General features: G+C 43.5%; 1 protein-coding gene across 2 annotated transcripts in view; it reads right to left on the reverse strand.

Annotated features, from left to right (window-relative positions):
- The window catches only part of LOC126184599 (uncharacterized), a 347,261-nt gene that overhangs the window by 55,745 nt on the left and 263,528 nt on the right, over positions 1–27,988 (reverse strand). For both annotated transcript variants that reach the window (XM_049927042.1, XM_049927041.1), the window contains one exon: positions 1,406–1,555. In XM_049927042.1, the coding sequence (XP_049782999.1) occupies positions 1,406–1,555 (150 nt within the window). The remainder of the gene's footprint in view (positions 1–1,405; positions 1,556–27,988) is intronic.

A 27,988-nucleotide genomic window follows, 5' to 3' on the forward strand; every position in this document is an offset into this window, starting at 1 on the left:
GACTCAGTTCAATAGCAAAACACATAACTTGGTTTATTAAATTAACTATCACTCATAGAATAAAATATTGAGCACTGTTTTGTTCAGTTCAATTAAAAATCTAGCAGTGCTTGAAGAAAAAAAAGTGTGATACTACAACCACTTTTAAATTTAAACAATTAAATGCATTTTGTTAATAACCTGTTGTGGCAAACAACTGCAATTTCAGATAAATGCTATATTGTGTCTCACCTGTGTGTATTTCCTATTTTATTTTTTTCACATTATGAAAGCTGAAGTCACAGTACCTTGCCACTGCCATTCCGGTGTTTTGGCATCAGTCAAGGTGTCCTTTATGCTTTCTTTATTTCATTCTTCCTTATTTAAGATTTTGTCTGTTTTACATCCAGTGTAAGCTATTTTTTCATTGCCCTTTGTGTAACTCTGATTTACCCTAAGCTTCTGTTCTTTTCAAATGCTTTTTGTTCAGGCACCAATTTCCAGCTGCCAACATTAGTCTTAGTCTGAGGCATATAAACTGCTGTGTATATTCGCACAGGTAGCCTTCAGCTTGATCTCTGGCTTTTTTTGTCATTCATTTTGATTTTATGGGATCCATGCAAGGGCCAGCGTGTTTGCTTACTTTGTTCGTTTTTCTAAAATTTCCTGTAGGTCATCTGGCCAATCTGTAAACAGCGCAGTGTCATCTGAAAATGGTTTGCAATATGTTACTTTCTGTGTAATATTGATTCCTTTGCCCTCTCAGTCTGATGGTGTGGTAGTTGTTAACATCAGTTTTATTTTCTTCTCTTGTTTAGGAGGATCATTTGTGACAGGATGCACTGAGAAAGAAATATTTTTATCATGGGAATCTTGTTATATAGTACTTTGAGGTTTTTAAATGTCACAATGTCATCCATGTGCAGCAGCAGTCAGACATAACTCCAATTGGGCCAATTTCCTATTGTCCCTGAAGTTCCTCGTGGTTTCTTAGATGGGGTTTGACTGTGGGTCTGTGTCTCATCACTGCAACAAATTGCTCAGTTTCTGCACCGTGATCAAATGAGGTGGTGCTGTAGTTAAGACACTAGTATTGCATCCTAAAGGAGAGGGAGTCCAATCCAGTTTTCTAATAATATCTCTACATTGCTGTGAGTGGATGTTGGCATAGCGCCTTTGAGAAGGGCACTGCTAACTTAATTTCTAGTCCTTGTCCAGTCTGAACTTTGCTTCATTTCTAGTGACCCCAACAGTGGCAAGGCATTAAACTCTGTTCTTCTGTAATTTAGATTTAGCAATATAAATGATTCTAACAAATCGTAATCAAAATTTTGGTTTGAAGTTACAATACCAAATATAATAGGAATAACAATCATAAAGCAACCATAATTTTTGAAACAAGGTACCAACTTGTCACTATTCTTACCATTGCTGTCTCTCATGATAACAGTCTCACATCCTGCATCACATTCATCTGTTCTTGTACGCTGTGGATTGAAATTGTCTGTTGTACATGTATCATTGTCATAATCTCTTGGATTCCAGCTGCAAATGTAGCACTTCACAGCACTAGCCACTGAAAAATTAGAAGTTTTGGTAACAGTTAAAATCTGAAAGCCTCATCCAGTGAGCATGTAAAGTAATTTTTTAAATACAAAATTTCTTTCTCAGATTGTGGATGATCACATTTAAAGGTAATTTTACAATTACAAAAATTTCTGGGCTATTTCGTCATGGCAAAGAGGATTATTTTTTTTAAAAAAGCAAATTCCATTATCAGATATTGGGTTTGCAAGCTTAAGTGTTACAGAGATTACAAAAATCATTATGTCACTGAAAACCAATAACTGTTCTGGCTGCAGTGTTGGTGTTTCAACCAGAGTACTAAAACCTCTTTCCAACTACTTGATAATACTGTCCGCTCCGCTACCCCGACCCTTCCCCCCGACCCTTCTCCCCGACCCTTCCCCCCTGACCCTTCCCCCCCGACCCTTCCCCCCCCCGACCCTTCCACCCCGACCCTTCCCCCCCGACCCTTCCCCCCCGACCCTTCCCCCCAATATTTGTGCTACCTTTATAGTCAGTTAATGAGACGCTGGCTGGTGTGGCTGAGCAGTTCTAGGCGCTTCAGTCTGGAATCGCGCGACCGCGGGTTCAAATCCTGCCTCGGGCATGGATGTGAGTGATGTCCTTAGGTTAGTTAGGTTTAAGTAGTTCTAGGGGACTGATGACCTCAGATGTTAAGTCCCATAGTGCTCAGAGCCAAGTTAATGAGACATGGAGTGTTTCCTGAAAGACTGAAATATACGATAGTAATACCTAATTTATGAATTTGGAGATTAAAAAGTCACCTTTAGTAATAGATCCATCTCCGTCCTCATCATATTTTCAACATTTTTTGGTAAGGTAGGTTATAACAGAAGACTGAACAACTTTTCTGATGGTAGACTTTTACAAAATACTCAGTTTGGTTTCCATAAAGGATTCTCTATAGACATAGTAGTATATGATCTCATTAACTCAGTTCTGGTAGAATTAAACAGGAAAAATTATGTCGGCATTTTCTGTATCTAGCACCATCAATGGTTGTGTAGAACAGCCTTACAGCTTGTTTGCTGCCAAAAGTAAGAAAATATATGTCAACATTCAAATAGTTTGCAAAACTTCTACAGGTACCTTGAGTTTCTTACACTCGTGTGCCAATATACACTCCTGGAAATGGAAAAAAGAACACATTGACACCGGTGTGTCAGACCCACCATACTTGCTTCGGACACTGCGAGAGGGCTGTACAAGCAATGATCACACGCACGGCACAGCGGACACACCAGGAACCGCAGTGTTGGCCGTCGAATGGCGCTAGCTGCGCAGCATTTGTGCACCGCCGCCGTCAGTGTCAGCCAGTTTGCCGTGGCATACGGAGCTCCATCGCAGTCTTTAACACTGGTAGCATGCCGCGACAGCGTGGACGTGAACCATATGTGCAGTTGACGGACTTTGAGCGAGGGCGTATAGTGGGCATGCGGGAGGCCGGGTGGACGTACCGCCGAATTGCTCAACACGTGGGGCGTGAGGTCTCCACAGTACATTGATGTTGTCGCCAGTGGTCGGCGGAAGGTGCACGTGCCCGTCGACCTGGGACCGGACCGCAGCGACGCACGGATGCACGCCAAGACCGTAGGATCCTACGCAGTGCCGTAGGGGACCGCACCGCCACTTCCCAGCAAATTAGGGACACTGTTGCTCCTGGGGTATCGGCGAGGACCATTCGCAACCGTCTCCATGAAGCTGGGCTACGGTCCTGCACACCGTTAGGTCGTCTTCCGCTCACGCTCCAACATCGTGCAGCCCGCCTCCAGTGGTGTCGCGACAGGCGTGAATGGAGGGACGAATGGAGACGTGTCGTCTTCAGCGATGAGAGTCGCTTCTGCCTTGGTGCCAATGATGGTCGTATGCGTGTTTGGCGCTGTGCAGGTGAGCGCCACAATCAGGACTGCATATGACCGAGGCACACAGGGCCAACACCCGGCATCATGGTGTGGGGAGCGATCTCCTACACTGGCCGTACACCACTGGTGATCGTCGAGGGGACACTGAATAGTGCACGGTACATCCAAACCGTCATCGAACCCATCGTTCTACCATTCCTATACCGGCAAGGGAACTTGCTGTTCCAACAGGACAATGCACGTCCGCATGTATCCCGTGCCACCCAACGTGCTCTAGAAGGTGTAAGTCAACTACCCTGGCCAGCAAGATCTCCGGATCTGTCCCCCATTGAGCATGTTTGGGACTGGATGAAGCGTCGTCTCACGCGGTCTGCACGTCCAGCACGAACGCTGGTCCAACTGAGGCGCCAGGTGGAAATGGCATGGCAAGCCGTTCCACAGGACTACATCCAGCATCTCTACGATCGTCTCCATGGGAGAATAGCAGCCTGCATTGCTGCGAAAGGTGGATATACACTGTACTAGTGCCGACATTGTGCATGCTCTGTTGCCTGTGTCTATGTGCCTGTGGTTCTGTCAGTGTGATCATGTGATGTATCTGACCCCAGGAATGTGTCAATAAAGTTTCCCCTTCCTGGGACAATGAATTCACGGTGTTCTTATTTCAATTTCCAGGAGTGTATTTATGATTAATATAATTTTGGTTAGTGATAAGACCGTGTTTAGGATGAATTGTGAAATTCTCAGCTTCAATATTGGAAGCAAAAATAATACCCATACAGCCATGCAGCCATGGTACCAAGTGGTGTCAGCCTCACTGTCAGAGGCACAAGCACCACTGCAGACGGTACTGCCATCACAGCAGTGTCTCGATTCTGTGAGTTGTGTGCCTCTGTCAGTATCCTTCTACGAGATGAGGGCTTAGGTAATTGTCCAACTGCTCTGCAGTCAGTTCACACTCCAGGCTTAACACTGACTGCACCTAGCAGTTCCTCAATCAGAGTTCTTTCAGCATGTTCTATGCTCTGCACTCTGTGCTAGCCATGCCTAGCAAGTCACGAATCAGAGTCCACCATAGCTAACCACTTCACAGCATTTTGTCTGCAGGCTCAGTGCCTTGTGAGGTGCTATTGCTGTGGACTTCATCCATGTATTAACATCCCTGTGTAATGTTAAAGATTACCTCCTAGGAGACTCCAGGACAATGCTAATGGCAACTCAAATTCCAGGAAACTGTTATTGTATTTTATTTATTAGACTCCATGAAGTTCCATTGTTATTGTCTACCTAGACACATTAATCATAGTGTGTTGGTGCCCTCAGTCATGAACACTACAATGGTGACAAGGATCACCATCTGCTCCCTTCTTGTCTCACTACAATGGCAACAAGGATCACTGTTTGCTCCCCATTGTCCTACTACAGTGGTGATTCAGATCATAGTCTGCTTGTAACGTGCACGCTGGGTACACGATACTCATTAAAGCCTGTACTATGGTAAGTTAACGGGCTTCACCTTATGAGAAAGGATTTTAGTATAGATATTGACCGCGTGTACCTAAATGGTGGCAAATCAGACTTACACCCACTCTGTAATAACAATGATACGTCAAATAAGTCCGAAATGCAACTACACGTCAGGACGGACAAAAAACAACACAGAAGATGCTACCAATTTGTTAATAATACGGTCGCCAGCCTAATTAGGCATTAACTGAGTTTCTTCCCTGTACAAGTTGGCATATATTCATGCAAACCAACACGTAGTAACACTGCATAACATAGTAAATTTTAGAACCAGAAAATCTATTGAACTGATAATTTCACTTTCTGTACTGATATGGATAAACCATAAATACATAACACTACACTATAATGTTTACTACCAAACTTCGTACTGTCTATTGATCTGATTAAAATCGGGCATAGGTTACCCTAGAAATAGCACTTTCGAATCACACACACAATGTCAATTTTGATAAAGGTAAAACACTGATAAATTTTGGCTTTTATATTGACTTTAACGTTTGCTGGTCAAATCAATTTAAAAAACACTTCAGAATTCAAATGAATAAAAAAAGGGGGGGGGGGATCCTGAAACTGTTATGAGCACTGTATTAAAATTTTGATTATTGAAATCATTATGCGCTCAAGATTTCCAATATATGAGTTACTACTCTTTTTATCTTATTTCCTGCTTATTTAAATACCTTTATATCTGTCTCGAAATAATTAAACTTCATTACTAAATCCATATTAAAGTTATCTTCCAACTTTGTCAGACCTTCGTTATTCATTTACTGGTTCATTAACAAAACAGTTCTTTAAACACCATTCTTACATAGTTAGGTCTGCAAGTAATTATTATTAACACAAAATTTAATTTTTCATTTCGGGACACTCGGATTGCACAACATTTGGAAAGGACCCTGTCTAGGTTAGTTGTGAGGATAACTAAATGCTTGTATCGATGCGGCGGTTGGTGAGCGGCGAGATGGCGAGGCACAGAGCACACATACAACCACAGCTATGGCTCTTGACGTATCGGCACTTTAATTCTTCTTAGCGTCGCAATACTTTTCCATTTAGTGCCTATGGAATTTTGCCATGCTGTGTGGCCGTTGGAACAGCATACACGAGGCTCAGTGAAACTACGTCTTCCAGGAGAGCCTCCTCGCTCCAGAACGTGTTGCTCAGACCAATGCCAAACTCCAACTACAACTGCTGAGCCCATTGTGCCGTGCAGCGCCCGTGCGCATTTTCCCGCGCTCGCCTGCCATCCACCTTTTACCGCTCCCTTACAGACAGGGTATTCACCCGAGGTTTTGCATTCTACGTATTCTAATACATTGCCTACGTATGGACCACACACACAGTCACAATTTTAAACATCTTACAATAGTTTCAACGTTTCTTACATTTCAATTCTGTTACAATATTGTTTGACATTTGACATAAACATTAATATTCACATTGAAAATTGTTTACAGTTTTCTTAACACAATGACATGAAACAAAAAAACAAATGAAATCAGAACATCAGTTACACTAATTTATCAAAAAATCAGACTGAAAAAAATTATTTATATGTACAATAGTACAACGTCGTTGTTGTTACATGCTTCCTACTAGTCCCACTGCAATGATGATGAGAATCAATGTTTGCAACCTCCTAGTTCCTACAATGGTGATGAGGATCAAAGTTTGCAACATTTAGTCACACTCACCAGCACCGAGGATCGAAGATTCAATGTTCTTGTCCCCACTACTATAGTGAGGAGAATACTTGACTTAGGGATGATGTCCCCTCAGTTTTGTGCTTTCCCAGAGTAGCCTTCCATACCGAGGCACTACTTCAGACCATTGCTGATAATTTTCGCTGCTTATGTGTGCACTCAGTGCCAACTGTCTCTCTTAATTTTTCTCCTTGTTTATTTTGGTGCTCATCCCTGTCACATTCTTCTGTTCCTTAACCAAGGTACAAACCATCCTACCTGTCGTATATCCACTTTCGGGACCAATTCAATGCTTACTCTGACAATTTTTGTGCTCCAATGCACACTCTATATTCTGTAGCATCTTCCTGGATACCCTTCTGTTCTTTTTGCCTCATTCCCAGTGCTCATCCACACATTACATATTCTGTGGCATCCTCTATGCCACATTTCAACACCTTACACATTTCATGGTATTCTCCATGCCACTCCTTGACACCTTCCAGGCCTTCATTTTTTATCTACATACTGAAAGCTTTCAGGACTCCCACTACCTTACAGCCTTTCCCCAGCCTCTGACACAGAATCTTTTCATGTTCCCATTAACCATCCTGTTCCTCCAGTGGCACCATTTCATGCCACCATCACTTTCCAGAGTGACCTCACAGGAGCCATCAGCACTGCTGCAGGCACCATTGCTTTCAGTGGCATTGTCATGTCCAATGGCATCATCGCTTCTGGCATCACATTGCAGACTCGACATGCTTCTGGTCTGGCTTTCACGGGCCATCCTTCCCTGCTTAAACTTGCCCACAACCCAGCCCTGTCAGGTCCCTTCTGCACCTTCTGAGGGTTCTCACACACTTCTCCTATTATCCACCAGAAAGGCCACACACCTTATGCTTTGCACTGGTTTCAGATGAGCAACATAACAAAATACAGTATTCTTCTTCTCAGAGGTCACAGGCCCTGTAGACCATGCACTGCATCAACGATCTGCTTCCACCACCTTCTATCTCTCACAGTCTCTCTCCACCCTGCGGAAATTCCTAATGCTGCGATGTCCTTCTCTGTCATCTTTCCAACTTGTACGAGGTCAGCCCAATGGTCTTGTTGCCTGGAGAGTTCCTTCAAATGCTTTCTTGGTGACTCTGTTGTTTTCCATTCTAGCCACACGTCCAGCCCATTGCAGTCTCCTACTTTTTAATTTCTGATTGATAGTGGGTTGCTTCATTAACTGATAAATTTCATTGTTCTTTTGAATTCTCCATATGCCATTCTCCAACACAGGTCCCCAGATTTTTCTCATTACTTTTCTTTCGAACACATTCAGTTTTTCTCTTTCATTCTTTGTAAGCGTCCAGCGTTCTGAACCGTACAGTACTATAGGGCAGATGACAGTGTTGTATATCTTCATATTTGTGGCAATTGACAAAGCTTTACTTTTGAGTGGGTTGCTTAGTGAGTACAGACATCTTGATCCTGAGGCTATTCTTTAATTTATATCCATTGTTATGATATTTTTACTGTTTAAATGTGTTCCAAGGTATTTAAAATGAAGAACTTTTCTGAATTTAGAATGTTGGTCAACTTAAAAGCAAGGATTTGGGTCTATGACTCGACCTATTTCCATATATTCTGTTTTCTCTTGGTTAATCAAAAACCCCATTTTGCTGGCACTATGCCTGAGAGACCTGTACATGTCTTTCAGGTCTTCAGTTTCACTCAGCAACACTATATCATCTGCTTAAGCCAGGAGTTTTACTTCACCATGTTCGAATTGGAGACCATTGTATAGATGTCAATTACTCTCTCGAACCACTTTCTCTAGTGCAAGGTTGAAGAGGACACATGAAAGAGCATCTTCTTGTCATAAGACTGTTTTCATTGGAAAGGTGGGGGATGTGGATCGTCTGAACTTTACTGCTGCCCGAGAGCCATCCATGCACAGTTTTATCATCCTAATGATTTTACTGGGTATACTAAATTCCCGTAACGTGTTATAGAGGCTACTTCTGTGGATGCTGTCATAGGCTCACTGGAAGTCAATGAAGAGACAGTGGATGTTTTTGTTAAATTCCCAGTATTTCTCAAAGATCTGTTGTATAGCAAACAAATTATCAGTTGTGGAACGGTTTGTTCGAAATCCAGCTGGGTAGTCTTGAATAATGTTCTCTGCATAAGGTTGAAGTTTTTCCAGAATGATCATTGACAGGGTTTTGTATGTTATGTTCAGCAGACTGATTCCTCTGTAATTTCCACAATCCATTCTGTTTCCTTTCTCGTGTATGGGACAAATTATTGCAGTTTTCCAATCTTCAGGCAGTGTGTCAGTTTTCCATATCATTGTGAAAAGGTTATAAACTTCTTTGTGTAATTTGCTTCTACCCTCATTTAACATCTCTGCTGATATCTGGTCCTCGCCTGTTGCCTTGTTGTTTTTTGGCTTTTGAATGGTGTGGATCACTTCCTGTTCTGTGATTCTACATTTGTCATTATTAATGCTGTCACTCTCAGACATTGTGTAATTGAAGGTTATATGCTGATCACTGCAATTTAACATTTCTGAGAAATACTCTTTCCATCTTTCTAGGATATCTTCCAGCTATGTTAGCATATTTTGATTTTTATCTTTTATGAATAGGTTTTCACTTTGATAATCACTCTTACTTTTCTTTGAATACTGAAAAAACTTCCTTGAGTTTCCATTCCTGCTTTCCATTTCTATAGATTCTAGGACTCCGGTTAGATATTTCCTCCTTAGCTTCTTGCAATGCCGTAAATCACTTATTTATGTCAGTTGCATAGTTTTCTTTAACAGACAGTTCCTTCAGTCGTTCGATGTCTAAATTAGGTTTTGGTGTGGCTTTTGGTTGTAACAATTGAACAAAATAAAATATGCCTTCCAATAATCAATGTTCTTTGCGAACCTGCTTGGTCGCTTGTTCAGGTCTCCTCGCACCAGTGGCACCAGGTGCAGTCACAAGGTCTTCTTGTGACATGAGGGTTGGAGCTGTTCCTCATCTGGACACTCTACTCAGGCCAACTGCAATACTTCCCTAGCCCTTCAGTTGCACACTTCTGGTAATTTCGATGCAAACCTGGATCACACAAGGTCTTGCCTCTGGCAGTGCCTTTGGCAGCCAAATCGACCTTCCACCATTATGACCTCACGTCTCCATTGCCCCATTGAGTAGCCAGCTCCACCTAATAACAAAATGAGACTGCGTGTCTCTCTTTTTCAGGTTTGCTCCTGCCAGTGCTCATCTGAGCCAGATTCATGTGTCATGATCACATTTAAGCCACTTGCCTTCAGCCAACAATCCCCGGGTACATGCCTCCCAACACAGCCACCCACCGTACAGTTGTGTACTGCAGGTTGCCACAGCTCTGGCCCATTAATGACACTTCCTCTGGAGCTCAGACAAAAACAGTCCACAACCACAACAAATATGCTGGGTAGTTTACAAACAAACTCCAATAGTCACCACTGTACCATGTGGCACCAGCCTTTCCACCAGAGGCAGAAACATTACTGCAAACAGTGCTGCAATTGCAGCTCTACCTTGATTCTGTGGGTCTGTCAATATCCTTCTACTGTATGAGTATTTAGGTCACTACCTGACCACTCTGCAATCAGTTCACACTGTTTGCCTTATGCCTAGTGGTTTCTGAATTAGAGTTGTTTCTCCAGGAGGATTCTATGCTCTGGGCTCTACGCCAGCTGTGCCAAGCAATCTGTCAATCAAAGCTCTTCCACTGAATGCCCTGTACACTCTACACTGCCAGCGCCTAGCAGTCCATCAGTTGGAGTCTACTTCAGCTTATCACTTTGTGGGATTTCATCTCTGACTCGTCTTCAAGCTCGTCTCGTGGGGCACTATCACTATGGACTTCATCCACATTCGAACATCCCCTGGCAATGTCAGTGAGTACCCACTAGGACACTCCAGAGCATTGTCAGTGCTTACTTAGTAGGACATTACAGTGCTTCAGTGATTAACTATCAGACCTAATCGAGTAGTGCCAACTCACTCTCCAGGAAACTGTTACTGTCAACTGGAGTGACTACACAAATTTTGCACATTTTTTTATTTTCATGGTATTTCTGACCTTTTCTCACAACTGCCAATTTTTTACCAGAGTCACCAGTGAGGTCAGTGGCATCATAGTTATCTATACTTTGTGGTGGAACACTTGCCAGTATAATTTTGAGGTTATTAAAGTAGGCAATAATATCATTTCTGCCCACTTCGGTATGGAATCTTTTGATGTTTGAGCAGATCCATTTCTGTAGATGAGTCTTGCTTCTTTTTACAAATAGCCAAACCCAGTCCTCTCCCCATAAATTATTTTTGAATCTAACCTCTCTGTGTCCACATTTATTGAGGTATGATTTTGCAGTCATTCTTATATCATTTAAATCTAGAAGTTGATGTCAGTAACTACAAGTCATTATGGCCTCTACCATTCCTTTCTCTTCAGTCAAATTTAAAAGACACTGACTGGCAACCATTTGAACTTGTTTTCTTTTAACTTTACTCAAAATTGTTTTCATGAGGATGCCAAACTTTTCCCTCTGCATTTCAAAGTGGTCTTAAATGCTCTCCTTAAATTCTCCATAGTATAGCTGCAATATTTTGTTGCTCCTGGACTCCTTTCACAAACTCTCAGCATTTTGAAATCTCAAATATAGAAAAAGAACATGAAATAAATCTTGTGTAAAGTAAGCCTGCTAGTTGTCCACTTTTTTTTAATAGTTTATGATTATAATCAGTCAAAGAGATTTTATGAAAAATTCATGACAGTTTATTTAGTATAACTAAAAACTAGACCTACTTAACAAATTATATACATCATAAATTTCTTACTTTCTCATTGTAATACAGAAGTACACAGTGATTTTTCAAATATGAAATCTTAACTGCTTCTTTGCAGCATACCACAGTCAGTGCCTCAGGGTTGCCAAATTAAAAAGTTACGTTATTTTTATACATTGATATCTACTATCGATTGCATAACTACTAACATTACACTAATTTAATTTTTACCATTGGAAAATATTGTATTCAACAAGGTACTTTGTTGAAGTTACACTTCTAGTGCAAATTCCCTCAAGTTCATGGTACTGTATTTTGTTTATTAGACTCAATAAAATTCCATTTTATTGGCTACCTGGGCACATCAACCATAGTGTGTTGTTTGCCTCAGTCATAAATACTACAACTTGAATGCGTAAGTTTTCAAGGAAGTAAATAGTAGCATGGGACACAATGTGTGTGGGAAAACCCTAACACACAGACTGTAAGCAACATCAGGATTTAAATCACCATCCACAGCAGAGAAAGAACAATATGTGAACTGGAGTTACTTGGAGAAAAAGTGAAATACCTTACTACTGTGTTGTTAAGAAATCAGCACTGGTCCTCAGCTGTACAAACAATGTTATAACCATCATAGAGAGGCCACAGTAGTGTACAACCACCAACAAAACCAAGGGTATTTTTATCCCTCATTAAAAATGTCACTCACCGTGTAGGAAAGATCTTGAGAAACTGACATATCAGTGTAGCACAGATACCCACAAATTAAATACAGGAATGTTTAAGGTAAGCAAAGGATGCTCACCAACCACTAGAAAAAGCAGTGGTATACAAAAATCATGAATTGTGTGCAGGTGTACTATAAAGAGAACAGTGGCAAAGCAAATGGAAGAGGATAGAGGCAACTATAGAGCAGAAGAAAAGAGTAGGTGAACTGTAGCTCGAAAAATTTTGCAGTTAGGAAACCATCGGTTTCAATTTATTACATTCAGGACCTGCCAGCCAAGAGAGTGTGGGTACTGTGATATGCTGTAGAGAGAGGCACTAGAGTCTACCAAACACAATGATAATTTCAGTCAATAAGATAAAAGCGTTAAGCTTAATGGTATATGGCTTCCAATGCTGAAGAGGAGGGAGACCAGTCTCCTTTCGCATGGCAGTAGTGACAGTATATGAGAACAGACAACAACAGCCAATGGTATTCACATTTATAAGAAAACATCATGCCTTGGCACAAATATCCTTTGCTATAAAATTTCACTAGATCCAGCAGAGAGCTGGTGGACACAGTGAATTATAGAAGCCACAACCCCCCTCCACCCATAATCCTCCTCCACCTAAGAAGTCCTCTGCAGATGGGGAAAAGTGTATGTTTCAGGAAAATCCATTTGGTTGCTGCATAATAGCCACAAGAATTAGAATAATCATAGCTGATATGCTGCTGGGCACTACTTAACTGTATATTAAAAAGAGTCAGTAACTAATGAAATCACTATTGAAAGATTTGGATAATAATAATAATTAGCATATCCTTAAACTTATTATATTACAAATGTGAAGGTGATAACAGCAGTACATTCAAAAATTACAAAATGCAGTAATATTAAAAATTATCTGTTATTTTCATAATGCTATGTTTTCACCAGAATAAATGCATGATCTTACTTATAGGGAAGCAGAAACTTTCAACATTAACATGTGATTTATATGTCATCTGTGGTAAATAAATGTACATCTACTTGATTACTCTGGAATTCACACTTAAGTGTTTGCCAGAAGGTTCACAGAACAACTTTCAGACTATTTCTCTACTGTCCCGTTCTGTCATTTCTCCCTATGTGGGTGGGAGACAATAAAATAGTTTGGCAGTCATAGGAGCAAGTTGATGACTGAAATTTTATGGGAAGTAATCACAATTAAAAAGCCTTTGTTATTACTATTAACCACCCCTCTCTCTTATCATATCCTTAACACCCCCTCCGCTACTTTGCAATAATAAAAAAGAGCTGCCATTCTTTGAAATTTTTTGATATTCACTATCAATCCTATATGTCCAGGCTCCCATACTGTGTAAAAATATTCCAAGGAGTATAGGCAAGCATAGTGTAAGCTGTATCTTCAGTAGCTTTATTGCACCTTCTAAGTGTTCTGCCAATAAACCTCAATCTTTGGTTTTCATCCCCTCCTCCAAAATTTTCCTATATAATGATACCAATTTAAGTTATTCATAATAATAATCCTTTGGTATTTAGTTGAATCAACACCCTTCAAATCTGCGTGATTCTTGTAACCAAAATTTAAAGGAATCTTTTGGTATTCATGTGGTGGACTAAATATTTTTTGTTTAGGATCAATTGCCACTTTTTTTACCTTGCAGATATCTTGCCTACACTATTTTGAAATGTATTTTTATCTTTTGATGATGTTAATAGATGGTAAAAGATATCATCATCTGATAAGAATCTACACTACTGGCCATTAAAATTGCTACACCACAAAGATGACGTGCTACAGACGCGAAATTTAAGTGACAGGAAGAAGATGCTGTGATATGCTAATGATTAGCTTTTCAAAGCATTCACACAAGGTTCGCACCGGTGGCAACACCTACATGTGCTGACACGAGGGAAGTTTCCAACCGATTTCTCATACACAAACAGCAGTTGACCGGGGTTGCCTGATGAAACGTTGTTGTGATGCCTCGTGTAAGGAGGAGAAATGCGTACCTTCACGTTTTCCGACTTTGATAAAGATCGGATTGTAGTCTATCGCAATTGTGGTTTATCGTATTGCGACATTGCTGCTCGCATTGGTTGAGATCCAATGACTGTTAGCAGAATCTGGAATCGGTGGGTTCAGTAGGGTAACACAGATCGCCGTGCTGGATCCCAACGACCTCGTATCACTGGCAGTCAAGATGACAGGCATCATATCCGCATGGCTGTAGCGGATCGTGCAGCCATGTCTCGATCCCTGAGTCAACAGATGGGGACCTTTGCAAGACATCACCCATCTGCAGGAACAGTTTGATGACGTTTGCACCAGCATGGACTATCAGCTCAGCGACCATGGTTGCGGTTACCCTTGACGCTGCATCACAGACAGGAGCCCCTGCTATGGTGTACTCAATGACAAACCTGGGTGCACGAATGGCAAAACATCATTTTTTCGGATGAATCCAGGTTCTGTTTACAGCATCATGATGGTCGCATCAGTGTTTGGCGACTTCGCGGTGAACGCACATTGGAAGCATGTATTCGTCATCGCCATACTGGCGTATCACCCGGCGTGATGGTATGGGGTGCCATTGGTTACACGTCTCGGTCACCTCTTGTTCGCATTGACGGCACTATGAACAGTGGATGTTACATTTCAGATGTGTTACGACCCATGGCTCTACCCTTCGTTCAATCCCTGCGAAACCCTACATTTCAGCAGGATAATGCCAGACCGCATGTTGCAGGTCCTGTACGAGCCTTTCTGGATACAGAAAATGTTCGACTGCTGCCCTGGCCAGCACATTCTCCAGATCTCCCACCAATTGAAAATGTCTGGTCAACTGGCTCATCACAATACGCCAGTCACTACTCTTGATGAACTGTGGTATTGCGTTGAAGCTGCGTGGGCAGCTGTACCTGTACACACCATCCAAGCTCTGTTTGACTCAATGCCCAGGCGTATCAAGGCCGTTATTACGGCCAGAGGTGGTTGTTCTGGGTACTGATTTCTCTTATGCGTGAAAATGTAATCACATGTCAGTTCTAGTATAATATATTTGTCCAATGAATACCCTAATATATTTGTCCAATGAATACCCGTTTATCATCTGCATTTCTTCTTGGTGTAGCAATTTTAATGGCCAGTTGTGTACTTGCTTAGAATTTTTTGTTGCGAAGAGGTCTGGTATGTTGTTTTAAAATATTTGTGTGTTGTGTTGGCTCTTGAAGTCACTGCTCAAAATAATTTTTGCAGAAAGCATTACAGAAGATATTGGATTCTAATCTCCAGATGGCAATCCTGACCTATTTTTTTAGGGGGTTTCACTAAATTATTTTAAGTAAATGCCATGATGGTTCCTTAAGCAAAGACATTGCCATATTCCTTTTCCTTCCTTGTCAAACCTAAGATATTAAATAGCTTTTGCTTACTGGTGTCATGGTGTTGATCAACTTGGTGCTAAGGTTTGTCATTAGCTGCAACTTAACAGTAGTCTGTAACACGGATAGTGTGTCATGCACACATATCTTCGGACTTCAAAAAGTAAGTTACACATTATTATAGCACACCAACTAACTTTTTTTGGCTGCTGCAGTACACTTCAGAGTCACACAGATTCATTACATTATTTTTGAACATAGTTACCAAGTCTCTGTACACAATGGTCAGAATATATTCAATGCCTCGATGATAGAAATCTGCCGAGGTAACAGAGTCATTGAAGAACTGCTGTGTGAATATCCTCGTCACTGGAAAATCACATGGTGTAAGATCTGGACTTCCTGACCAGCATCACCTATGTCTGAGCAGCCTTGGTCAAATTGTTGGAATCATTTAACTTTCACTTAACCAAATTTTGCATTTGGTTCACATATCACCAGAATTTCATCATGAACCTGTGTGCAGTTTAGATGTTTTGCCCACAAGGCTCATATCGTCCCACTTACTTCAACTCTGGAGTATGTTTCCAGCTGCCATGCCTTTTCAGTCACACACTGTGATACACCTGTTCCCTGAACAGCATAAGGAAACCTGAAACATGAACTCTCTTCTGAGAAAGCTTCACTCTTGCTGAGAAATTGTGTTACCATGAGACGCCATGTGTAATTTGTTTTATGAAGTCCCTACATTAACCTAAAACATCAAATTTAAGAGTTTCTGAGAAGATACTCTTGAGTTGAGTACCTGGTATTGTCCAATAGAAAGTTCTTTAATTCAGTATTCATCTCCACTACATTATCTGCTTGAAACTCAGGTGCAGAAGACGGTTCCTGAATACATGTGCACCCAGGAATGTTTTGTGAAGTATTTTTAGAATACTCAGTTTTATGAAGAGATCACTGCTGGATGTTCCTTAACTAATGCCAGATATAATTCTTGTAATGTGCTTTTGTATTCTGGAAAAAAAAAACTATCTCTGTAATAAGAATTTTCCAAGAAAATTCCATAACTCATTAATGAATAGAAATACACAGAATAAACTATTTTTATCTTTTTTGTACATCTATATCAGTAATCTGGTGTACCGCAAGCATGGGTGACACAAGGTGCTTGATTAATTCTAGGTGTTGGGTTTTCTAACTGAGGTTTTGATCCATCTGTAGTATGAAAAACTTAACACTTTGTACTTCTTGTATTTCATAGTTTGAGAAACTTTTTATAGAACTTGTGAAGTTCGGTAAGAAGTACTGAACTGTATGTACTAAGCCTTGCCAAAACTTGTCATAAACCATCTGTTGACATGTTCCAGTATTTCATTAGCTGCTTTCTCGGTAAAGGGACTGAAGATATATTTTATTCTTATACTTGTATCATCTACAAAAGGTGAAAAATTTTTATCTTCTGAAACTGCAAGTGGAAGATCATTTTTGTATATCAGAAACAACACAAAACTGAACTTTGTGACACCCTTTGCCTGATTGCTTCAAATTCCAAGTGCCCATCATTATGGTATCGACATGGAACTGATGCACATTACTTTCTGTCATTCAGACAAGATAAAAACCATGAACCTGGCATGCCTAGTACTCCATAATATTTTAACTTTTGCATGAGGTTATCATGATCTACACAACCAAAAGCCTTTGGCAAGTCGCAAAATATGTTTAATGGTAGTAATTTTTGACTCATTGATTCTAGTTTACCATCTGTCAAAGTAAATGTAACCTGTGTGAGTATGTTTCAAATAGTTTTTATTTTGTTGCTGGAGGGCTGTCTCTCTCTCTCTCTCTCTCTCTCTCTCTCTCTCTCTCTCTCCCTCCCTCCCCCCCCCTCTCCCCCCCCCCCTCTCCCCCCCCCTCTCTTTTCATTTAAGGACAATATATATTGATGCCAATGACTTTGCTTAGAATTTTACAGTAAAGTCTGTAATGTGATTTAATTCTGTCATCATTTAGTGTCCCTCAATGCCAAGTGCAGTGTTTTCTTAGTCTGACATGATATTCTGATCCTGTTTCTGAACTGGGGTATATGTGCATTAATTTCTTAGGAAAACAATTTTCAAAGAAGTCTATGTCACAGAATATATTATATTTTTCACTTACACTAGGGGTGTTGTGCACATCTTTCCAGCCTGGATTTTGCAAATATTCTTGAAATCTTTAATTCCTTTTTAATTTATTACCTATGTAGTTTTCCAATTATTTTTATTCATATCATGCACTGATACTAAATGTTATCAGGTGACCATCATGGTCTAAGAGGCCATGAACTAAATGAATTACACTCCAACTCTACATGATTAAATATGTTGGCTACCTGACTGGTATAATTTATTATTTTGCTGTTTGCTTTAGTAAAAATGTTGTTACACCCCTTAATTGATGTCTCTGTTTCTCTTTTAACTATTGTCCATGCAAGTTTAACTTTGTTAAGTGAATCATTAATTTAAGATACTGTGGCGTCTCTGGCGGAGAGCACACTATCTTTGTGACTTTGCTTCTTTGACAATTGAGTTCTACTGTTAACTTTCGGTGTGTAACATGTTCAACTACCATATTTGTTATGTACGAGGGATTAATAAATGTGTGTTCAATACTTAGTGTGTGTTCTCTCTCAGTTAATCCTACGTGATAACCTCAGTGGTGACCCCGACACCGCTGTTGTCTCATCTGGAGTTATTTTGTGCTTGTTTTCGTCATTTATGTACTTTGTGTGCCAGCCCACATTGTTTCCGCCACAATGGATCTACCAGTGACTTTCCGTGCAAGTGTAATGTGCCCCATCAACTCTGCCGATTGCAACCATGTGTGGACAAGTGTACCTAATTCGAACTTGGTTAAAAGTGAACAGTTATTTATGCCCGACCACACTGGCAGCCACCTAATCTTACCTGGCTCAATGTGGCCAGTGCCTAGCGTGGCAGCACAACAACAGCCACAACATGGACAGTGCACGGCACCTAACCACAATGTCGATGACCTTCCAGTTAGAGACATTGTGGTTTATCCTTCGTGTACACCATTGCCTTCGGGATGGCTTGATGTGCTTGCAAAGTTCCAGAACTGTGAATCGAAGATTTCTATGCATGGGGTAGCACATTCTAATTTACATAGTGTTGCAGCACCCCCCACCCCCTGTTCCATGCACGCTGTTTCCACAACACTGGCCACCTTGACTGCATCGGTTTCCGTGACTGCCTCACTGTGGTTGCACAGTGACCACCTTCTGCCAGCTTTCGTAATGGCCACCGGCTGTTCTGTTCTACTGGCACTGGTTACCAGGTCAGCCCCCCCCTGTGGCTTCACTGTGACCGCTTCCCACCTGTTGCACCGCATTCTTTGGCGGCACTGCAGATTGGACACACCCTGCCAACTTATACACTCGTTCCCTCTGCACTGTGTGCTGCATGCAGCCACTGCCCCACACAGATCTCAGGCCATGCACCATTCACCGCTACTGCACTTCCGGCATCAGAGGCATCCTGCTCTGCTCTTACCGATCTCAGTCTGCCAGTGCTGTCTCAACATGTGTTACCTGGCAGGTTCCCTATGCTACCTCCATTACAAAAAGACAATCCAAGAACTTGGTTCGCATTAGTGGACCACCTGTTGGACATCGACAGCATTTTGGATGATGAGACCTGTTTTGTCTGCCTGGTGAGCCACCTACACACACATACGGACCTCATCAGTGATTTTCTTCTCTCACCACCCTTCTCGCACAAATATTCGATGGCCAAAGCACTGCTCATCAAATGCCTTCCCCGCCCTCCGGCAGAGGCTATTCATCACATTATTCAAGGATCTCAACGTCCGTACGCCTTCACAGCTTTGGCGGTGCCTACGTGCATTAATCGATGATCAAGCATTACCTGACGCCGTGCTTTGAACATTGTGGATGGTCAAAATGCGTTCAGATCTGCAACTTCGTCTACTGTCTCATGTCACTGATCCACTCAAGGTTCGGTTACACGTGGTGGATCAGGCGTACGCTACCATTCGTCACTGACACCGCCCATCATGAACATCTTCTCCATCATCCTCAGCTGGCACACCTGCGCCTCCGGCTCTGTGCCCAGTCCGCAGAGGCCAGCATGCCCTCCTTGTTGCCTCAGCTGGCTGTCAGGAGCTGCCACCTATCGGCCTACAGGATGTACTGCCAGCGGGCTCCTGACAGCTGCTGACCTTGCCCGAGCAGCAACCCAATCAGCTACCGGCCCCTACACAGTTAGGTGTAACCCCTCACGTATCGCACCGCTATGCCAACTGGTCTACCCACTGTGCTGGTTCCATGCTACTTACAGGGACACCACCCGCAACTGCCACGTGCCTTGCGCCTACCCAAATGAGACTGGCAGGCACACTTAGACGCCATGTCCTTCCACTTACCTTCACGGCACCTATAGTGCAATGCTGCACCACTTGCTTCAGCGATCCAATGCCTCTGTGCCACAGACATGTCAGCAGGTATCCGTTTTCTCGTCAACACTGGTGCCGACGTTAGCATAATCCCAGCCAAGCACACTGTCAACACAGTGTCCCCTTCTACCCTCACCTTGATTGCCACCAAACGTTCTTCTATGGCAATCCATGGCTCCATCAAAAAGTCACTCCACCTATCACCAGTTCACCTTCCCCTTGGACCTTCCGTGCTGCTGATGTGGATAGACCTGTGATCGGGTTGGATTTTCTACACCATTACAAACTTTCACCAGACCTGCAGGCTGCTGTGCTCCACCACGTGTCTGGCTCTACAGTTCTGTGCTCACACGAATTCAGCACGACTTCGCTCTCCATCTCCTTGGCTACACTTTCCACGCGTGAGTGCATAACCACACAGCGCTCTGATTTGTCGCATGTGCCCTAACAAATCTGCAAACTCCACACCCAGAATGATGCCTTATGCACCTGCATCGCTGCTGCTTCCACAGGATTGTTACATGTGCTGTGTATCATACATTGCCTATCTGCAGCCCTGCAGCGAGGCGGCCCTACACACGCCTCTACAGCATCATCTCACCAATCTGCTCCTGTGTCGAGCATTCCACCACCTGCTGTTTTTTTTCACACTGCCGCAGACAAAGCTACAAGACGCACCTACATGTGCCCCTCCAGATTCTCTGCTCTGCTTCACTCCTGTTTCGCACCTTCCATCTCCGACTACAGCTGACACCCCACCTGTGCCGCCCTGGTTCAGTAAGGTCAGTGAACCAATGTTGCCTGTGGATACCTCCTTGACCCCTCTTTCTGACCCCCCTACGTGCGTATCGGCTATCAAAATGGCACTTGTCACACGATTTGCACCATCTGTTCATTGTAAGGCCAGGTGCCTTAACACTTCCAAACTTCTATGCACCAAGGAGCTTGCTCAGGACCTGTTGGCTTCAGGCATCCTCCACCTTTCTGATAGCAACTGGTCTTCACCTATTCACCTTGTTCCCAAAAAGGATGGTACCTTACGCCTCTGTAGAAACTACAGGTCCCTTAATGCCTGCACTATTATCAATAACTACTCCATTCCACATATCCTGGATTTCATGCAGTTACTCATCATTCTACCTTTTCCTCTATTTTAGATTGTTCCAAGGCATATCGTCAGATTCCTATGCATCCACCAGATATTGGTGGTGGTGGTTAGTGTTTAACGTCCCGTCGACAACGAGGTCATTAGAGACGGAGCGCAAGCTCGGGTTAGGGAAGGATTGGGAAGGAAATCGGCCGTGCCCTTTCAAAGGAACCATCCCGGCATTTGCCTGACACGATTTAGGGAAATCACGGAAAACCTAAATCAGGATGGCCGGAGATGGGATTGAACCGTCGTCCTCCTGAATGCGAGTCCAGTGTGCTAACCACTGCGCCACCTCGCTCGGTCCACCAGATATTCTGAAGACAGCCATCATCACACACTTCGGCCTATTTGAATACTGTTACATGCCTTATGGATTGAAAAATGCTGTGCAGACGTGACAGCGGTTCATTGATTCCATTTTGCTCCCTTTGACATTTGTCTATGTTTACGTAGATGATATACTTATCTTTTCCTCCTCCACTGAGAAACATCAAGTTCACCACGATGCAGTCTCTTTGGCCCTCACTGTCAATGGTGTCGTGATCAATCACGATAAATCTCAACTGAGTTCCACATCTGTTACCTTTCTCAGACATACTGTCGCTACAGACAGCCTCCAACCAACGAGTTCTCATGTCAAAACCATACTTGAACTTCCTCTCCTTGAGGATTATGCTCAGCTGCGTCATTTTCTGGGTATCGCAAACTTTTACTGCTGCCATATTCCTCAAGCTGCCTCCATCTAATTTGCCCTCACCGATACTCTCTCCGGCAAAAACACCACTGGAAAATGGAAGTTGGAGTGGACCAAACCGATGCTCGACACTTTTGGTAACCTAAAAACTGCCCTCATCAAAGCTGTAACACTCGCCCACCCTCACCCTGAGGCCTGTGTCTCGATCGCGACCGATGCCAGTGACTCAGCTTTGGGTGCTGTTTTACAACAGCACACCGCCGACTCCTTCCAACCCGTCTGTTTCTTTTCCAAGAAACTTACTAGGAGCCAGTGCAAGTGGTCGGCTTTTGACCATGAGCTCTTTGCTGTGTATGAGGCGATTAAACATTTCCGTAGTGACCTAGAGGGGCGACCCTTCACGATCTATACAGATAACAAGTCACTCATGGATGCTATTCATAATCTGGCCAAGGACCTTCTGCCGAGGCGTTTCCGTCATATGGACTACATCTGTCAACACTCTCCCAATGCATGCTATATCCGCAGTGTGGAGAATGTTGTGGCAGACTACCTTTCCTGCATCTGCGTGCTAACCACACCGCTGAATCTGGAGGAGCTTGCCTAACTACAAGCCGACGACGATGATATACAGTGAATAAAATCAGACGGCAACTCATTGCTCTCTGTCCAGCCCCATATACTACCTGGTTCGATGACCCCTGTCCTTCGTGACACCTCTACAGGCACACTCTACTCCCTGGTCCCTGCCACCCTTTGTCATAGGGTCTTTTAATGCCTTGCATGGCTTAGCTCACCATGGGACATGAGCGACGATGAGGCTGGTTATGGAGCACTCGGTCTGGCCTGGCGTGAAGCATGACTGTGGCACTTGGAGCCTTGTGTGCATTCTGTGCCAGCGCAGCAAGGTCGACAGGCATGCTCGACCTCCATTGGGCAGGTTCGTCATTCCAAATGGGCGTATCCGGCATGTCCGTATTGACGTTGTTGATCCCCTCCCCACTTCCGAGGGTTACAGATAAATCTTATCGATCACTGACCGTGTGACCCGCTGGGTCGAGGCGGTCCCCCTTATGGACATCATGGTGGAGACTGTTGCCCGCTTGTTCATCTCGCTGTCCTCTGTCTCTCACGACCCACCAGGGATGCCAGTTTCAGTCCGCCCTCTTTGCACGTCTCTGCAAACTCTGCGGCGTTGCCAAATTTCATACCACAGCCTACCACCCACAGGCGAACGGCATTGGCGAGTGGTAGCTCCGCACACTCGAGGCTGCCCTAATGTGCCACGGAGGCCTATGGTCAGAAGCTCTTCCAGGGTTCCTGCTAGGTATTCGTTCAGCCCATAAAGATCTTAATGCCTCACTCATTGAGGTTCTGTACCACGAGCCTCTCCTTCTCCCTGCCGAGTTCGTCGAGGATTCACCTTCAGCCGCATCCGAGGATCTCCCCGCACTTGTCGAGCAGACGTGCACACACGTTGCACACCTCCGCACCCCCTACCCCTGCCCCCACACCACCCCACCTGTGTTTGTCCACAAGGACCTTACCACGTGTGACTTTGTTATGCTGTGGGATGTCACTGTGTGGGCAGTCCTGCAACTGGCTTATTCGGGCCCTCACCACATGCTATATTGCGGTACGAACACGTTCGTCAGCCACCTACATGGACGGCCACAGACAGTGTCTGTTAATCAACTGAAACTGGCATGGTCACTCAACTATCTACCTCCCAATGCAGCCGTCTTGCCTTCTGCTGATTCGTCTCTGCCTGTGCAGCTGTTGGAACAATGGCACTGCTGCACCGCCGACTCCGACGCCTCCACTTCCCGTGCCGACCACCGTGGCACCAAGATCACGAACTCGTGTAATGTGACTTCCCTCCACCATGCTCCACACTACCGGGGAGGGGGGGGGGGGGGGCTCTGAGGCATTATTCTTTGGACAGGTGAGTTCTAGTGTTAATTTTTGGCTCGTAACATGTTCAACTGCCATATTTGTTATGTACGAGTGACTAATAAATGTGTGTTCAGTATTTAGTGTGTGTTATGCCTCAGCTAATCCTACATGATAACCACAATACTATAAATAAGTTTTTAAAAATTTTTAATCAGGTTCCGTAAACAGCATGATATTTATTGTAGTACAAAATCAGTCCTACTTCTCTCTCTGCTCTATGAGTTTTCATTTTATATAATTCCTTTTTCTATGCACACAACTTTTGTAATTAAATTTAAAAAAAAAAATATTTTGTTAGAATCATAGATTAGTGCTTCTTGGTAAAGCAACTGTTAAAGGTTGATAAAAATGTATCTATAATATACACCCCTCAATTCTGGTTCCAATGTGGCTGCCTGGAAACGTTCTATTATCTGTTTATTAGAAGCTTGGATGATATTAGGTGATAAGGATTACAATATGTGGCTAGTTTGAAATGGTGGCAGGTCTGTTTCTGTCATGAAACTAAATACTGTAAATACTGCAGGAAATTTATTTCTGATCTAACAGGGCATCTGTAAAATCCCTGTTAAGATTGTTAGTGCATGTGCGAAATTTCTGTTTCCTACTGCAGATACAGTGCCCAAATATAGCAAGGCACCACAAATTGTTAGAGACTTTTTGGCTTTGAAAAGTCAGTAGCCAGATTGGAGGTATTGCTGGTGGTTTGTACACTTCGTATGGACAGGGGTTTTTGTGAAGGCATCTACATCTACATACAAACTACAAAAGCCACCATATGGTGCATGGCAGATGGTACCTTGTACCTCTACTAGTCATTTCTTTTCCTGTTGCACTCATAAATAGAGAGAGGTGAAAAGACTGTATATACGCCTCCATATGATTCCTAATCTCTCTTATCTTACCTTTGTGGTCCTTACGTTAAATGTATGCTGATGGCAATAGAGTTGTTCTGCAGTCAGCTTCAAATGCCGGTGCTCTAAATTTTCTCAATAGTGCTCCACAAAAAGAATGTCATTTTCCCTTAAGGGAGTCCCATTTGATTTCATGAAGCATCTCTGTAACACTCACATGATGATCAAATGTGCCGGTAAAAATCTAGGAGCATGCTTCTGAATTGCTTCAATGTCTTCCTTTAATCTGACCTGGTGGGATCCCAGACACTTGAACAGTATTCTAGTATTGGTCACACTAGTGTTCTATATGTGGTCTCCGTAACAGACTAACAACATTTACCTAAAATTCGCTCAGTAAACTGAAGTCGATCATTTGCCTTCACTACTATCACCTTTCATGTCATATTGCTTTGCAACATTATGCTTGCATATTTAATTGATGTGACTGTGTCAAGCATGTCACTATTAATGCTTTACTTTAATCATTTTGAGCCACAAGGGGTGAACTGTGATAACAGCTTAGAGCAGATAAACTTCTTTGCCAAGATTACTAACAGTAACCTTTATTCTCGAGAATGCTGTATCTGATAATTATAGGACTGTTATTCCTATTCATCTGCATTAACTTACATTTTTATAAGTCCTGTATCCTCCTATAGTCGCTCAATGAGGATACCTTCCTGTACAACACAGCATCATCAGCAGACAGCTACAGATTGCTGCTCACTTTGACCGTCAGATCATTTATGTGTTTATATAATAAGATCAGTCATATCACACTTCCCTGGAGCACTACTGACCATACCCTTGTCTTTGATGAGCACTGGGCTCTATTACATACACTCCTGGAAATTGAAATAAGAACACCGTGAAATCATTGTCCCAGGAAGGGGAAACTTTATTGACACATTCCTGGGGTCAGATACATCACATGATCACACTGACAGAACCACAGGCACATAGACACAGGCAACAGAGCATGCACAATGTCGGCACTAGTACAGTGTATATCCACCTTTCGCAGCAATGCAGGCTGCTATTCTCCCATGGAGACGATCGTAGAGATGCTGGATGTAGTCCTGTGGAACGGCTTGCCATGCCATTTCCACCTGGCGCCTCAGTTGGACCAGCGTTCGTGCTGGACGTGCAGACCGCGTGAGACGACGCTTCATCCAGTCACAAACATGCTCAATGGGGGACAGATCCGGAGATCTTGCTGGCCAGGGTAGTTGACTTACACCTTCTAGAGCACGTTGGGTGGCACGGGATACATGCGGACGTGCATTGTCCTGTTGGAACAGCAAGTTCCCTTGCCGGTCTAGGAATGGTAGAACGATGGGTTTGATGACGGTTTGGATGTACCGTGCACTATTCAGTGTCCCCTCGACGATCACCAGTGGTGTACGGCCAGTGTAGGAGATCGCTCCCCACACCATGATGCCGGGTGTTGGCCCTGTGTGCCTCGGTCGTATGCAGTCCTGATTGTGGCGCTCACCTGCGCGGCGCCAAACACGCATACGACCATCATTGGCACCAAGGCAGAAGCGACTCTCATCGCTGAAGACGACACGTCTCCATTCGTCCCTCCATTCATGCCTGTCGCGACACCACTGGAGGCGGGCTGCACGATGTTGGGGCGTGAGCGGAAGACGGCCTAACGGTGTGCGGGACCGTAGCCCAGCTTCATGGAGACGGTTGCGAATGGTCCTCGCCGATACCCCACGAGCAACAGTGTCCCTAATTTGCTGGGAAGTGGCGGTGCGGTCCCCTACGGCACTGCGTAGGATCCTACGGTCTTGGCGTGCATCCGTGCGTCGCTGCGGTCCGGTCCCAGGTCGACGGGCACGTGCACCTTCTGCCGACCACTGGCGACAACATCGATGTACTGTGGAGACCTCACGCCCCACGTGTTGAGCAATTCGGCGGTACGTCCACCCGGCCTCCCGCATGCCCACTATACGCCCTCGCTCAAAGTCCGTCAACTGCACATACGGTTCACGTCCACACTGTCGCGGCATGCTACCAGTGTTAAAGACTGCGATGGAGCTCCGTATGCCACGGCAAACTGGCTGACACTGACGGCGGCGGTGCACAAATGCTGCGCAGCTAGCGCCATTCGATGGTCAACACCGCGGTTCCTGGTGTGTCCGCTGTGCCGTGCGTGTGATCATTGCTTGTACAGCCCTCTCGCAGTGTCCGGAGCAAGTATGGTGGGTCTGACACACCGGTGTCAATGTGTTCTTTTTTCCATTTCCAGGAGTGTATATGGAGTCTGTTTTTTCGGATATGTCTGAAAGAGTAGATTTCACATATACCAGTAAGGCAATGATGGCCATGATCCCTTCAGTGCATATGCACATCAAGCTTGAACTCTTATAGGAATCATCAAGGTGCCATGAGTAATGAGGCTAATGAGTAGGTGCATTGTATTAATAGTGTATGGTACAAGTTGACAACCTTGGCCTGACTGTGATAGGGTAAGTCCGTGCAGTTGTGGTGACTGCTGTGTCCAGATGGTGTAGGGATCAGTGCATCTGTCTAGTAAGCAGGACACCTGGTTTCGAATCCTGGTTCAGCACAAATTTTCAGCTTGCCCCATTCATACAGATCATTGCCCACTGGCAGCTAATGTCTTTACTTCCTTTGTGTCTTGATTCATAGTGGCTTGCAGGATCAAAATGGTGTTTGTTCTTCTGGACATGTCTGAAAGAACAGACACCACATCTGTGGTTAAGGGGATGACAGCCATTTATACTTTCAGTGCAGCTGTACACTAAGTGTGAACTCTTAGGGAATCAATGAGATGCCACAAGTAATGATGCTAATGGGCAGGGACACCAAATCAGTAGTGCGTGGCATACGTTGAGAATTCGGGTCTGATGGGAGACGTGCTAGGGTATGTCTGTGCAGTTTTGACTGTGTATGGATGGCATAGTGGTCAGAGCATCTGCCTAGTAAGCAGGATACCCATGTTCAAATCCTGGTCCAGCAAAAATTTTCAATTTGCCCCACTGATACAAATCAATGCTAATGTCTTTAATTCCTTTGTGTCTGGGTTCTATTTTTTAAGAAGTCTTTGAGCCTCTCACATGTCTGGGAACCTATTCCATATGCTTGTACTTTTGTTAACAGTGCTGAGAGGGGCACTGGGTCAAACAATTTCCAGGAAACAGAGAGTTGGGGATAAAATCCATGAAATAACTCATTTCACTAATAAAGACCAAGGAGAAGCAGAGTTGGGAATAGATCT

Source organism: Schistocerca cancellata, chromosome 4 (genome assembly GCF_023864275.1).
Source record: "Schistocerca cancellata isolate TAMUIC-IGC-003103 chromosome 4, iqSchCanc2.1, whole genome shotgun sequence".
In the NCBI taxonomy this organism is placed as follows: domain Eukaryota; kingdom Metazoa; phylum Arthropoda; class Insecta; order Orthoptera; family Acrididae; genus Schistocerca; species Schistocerca cancellata.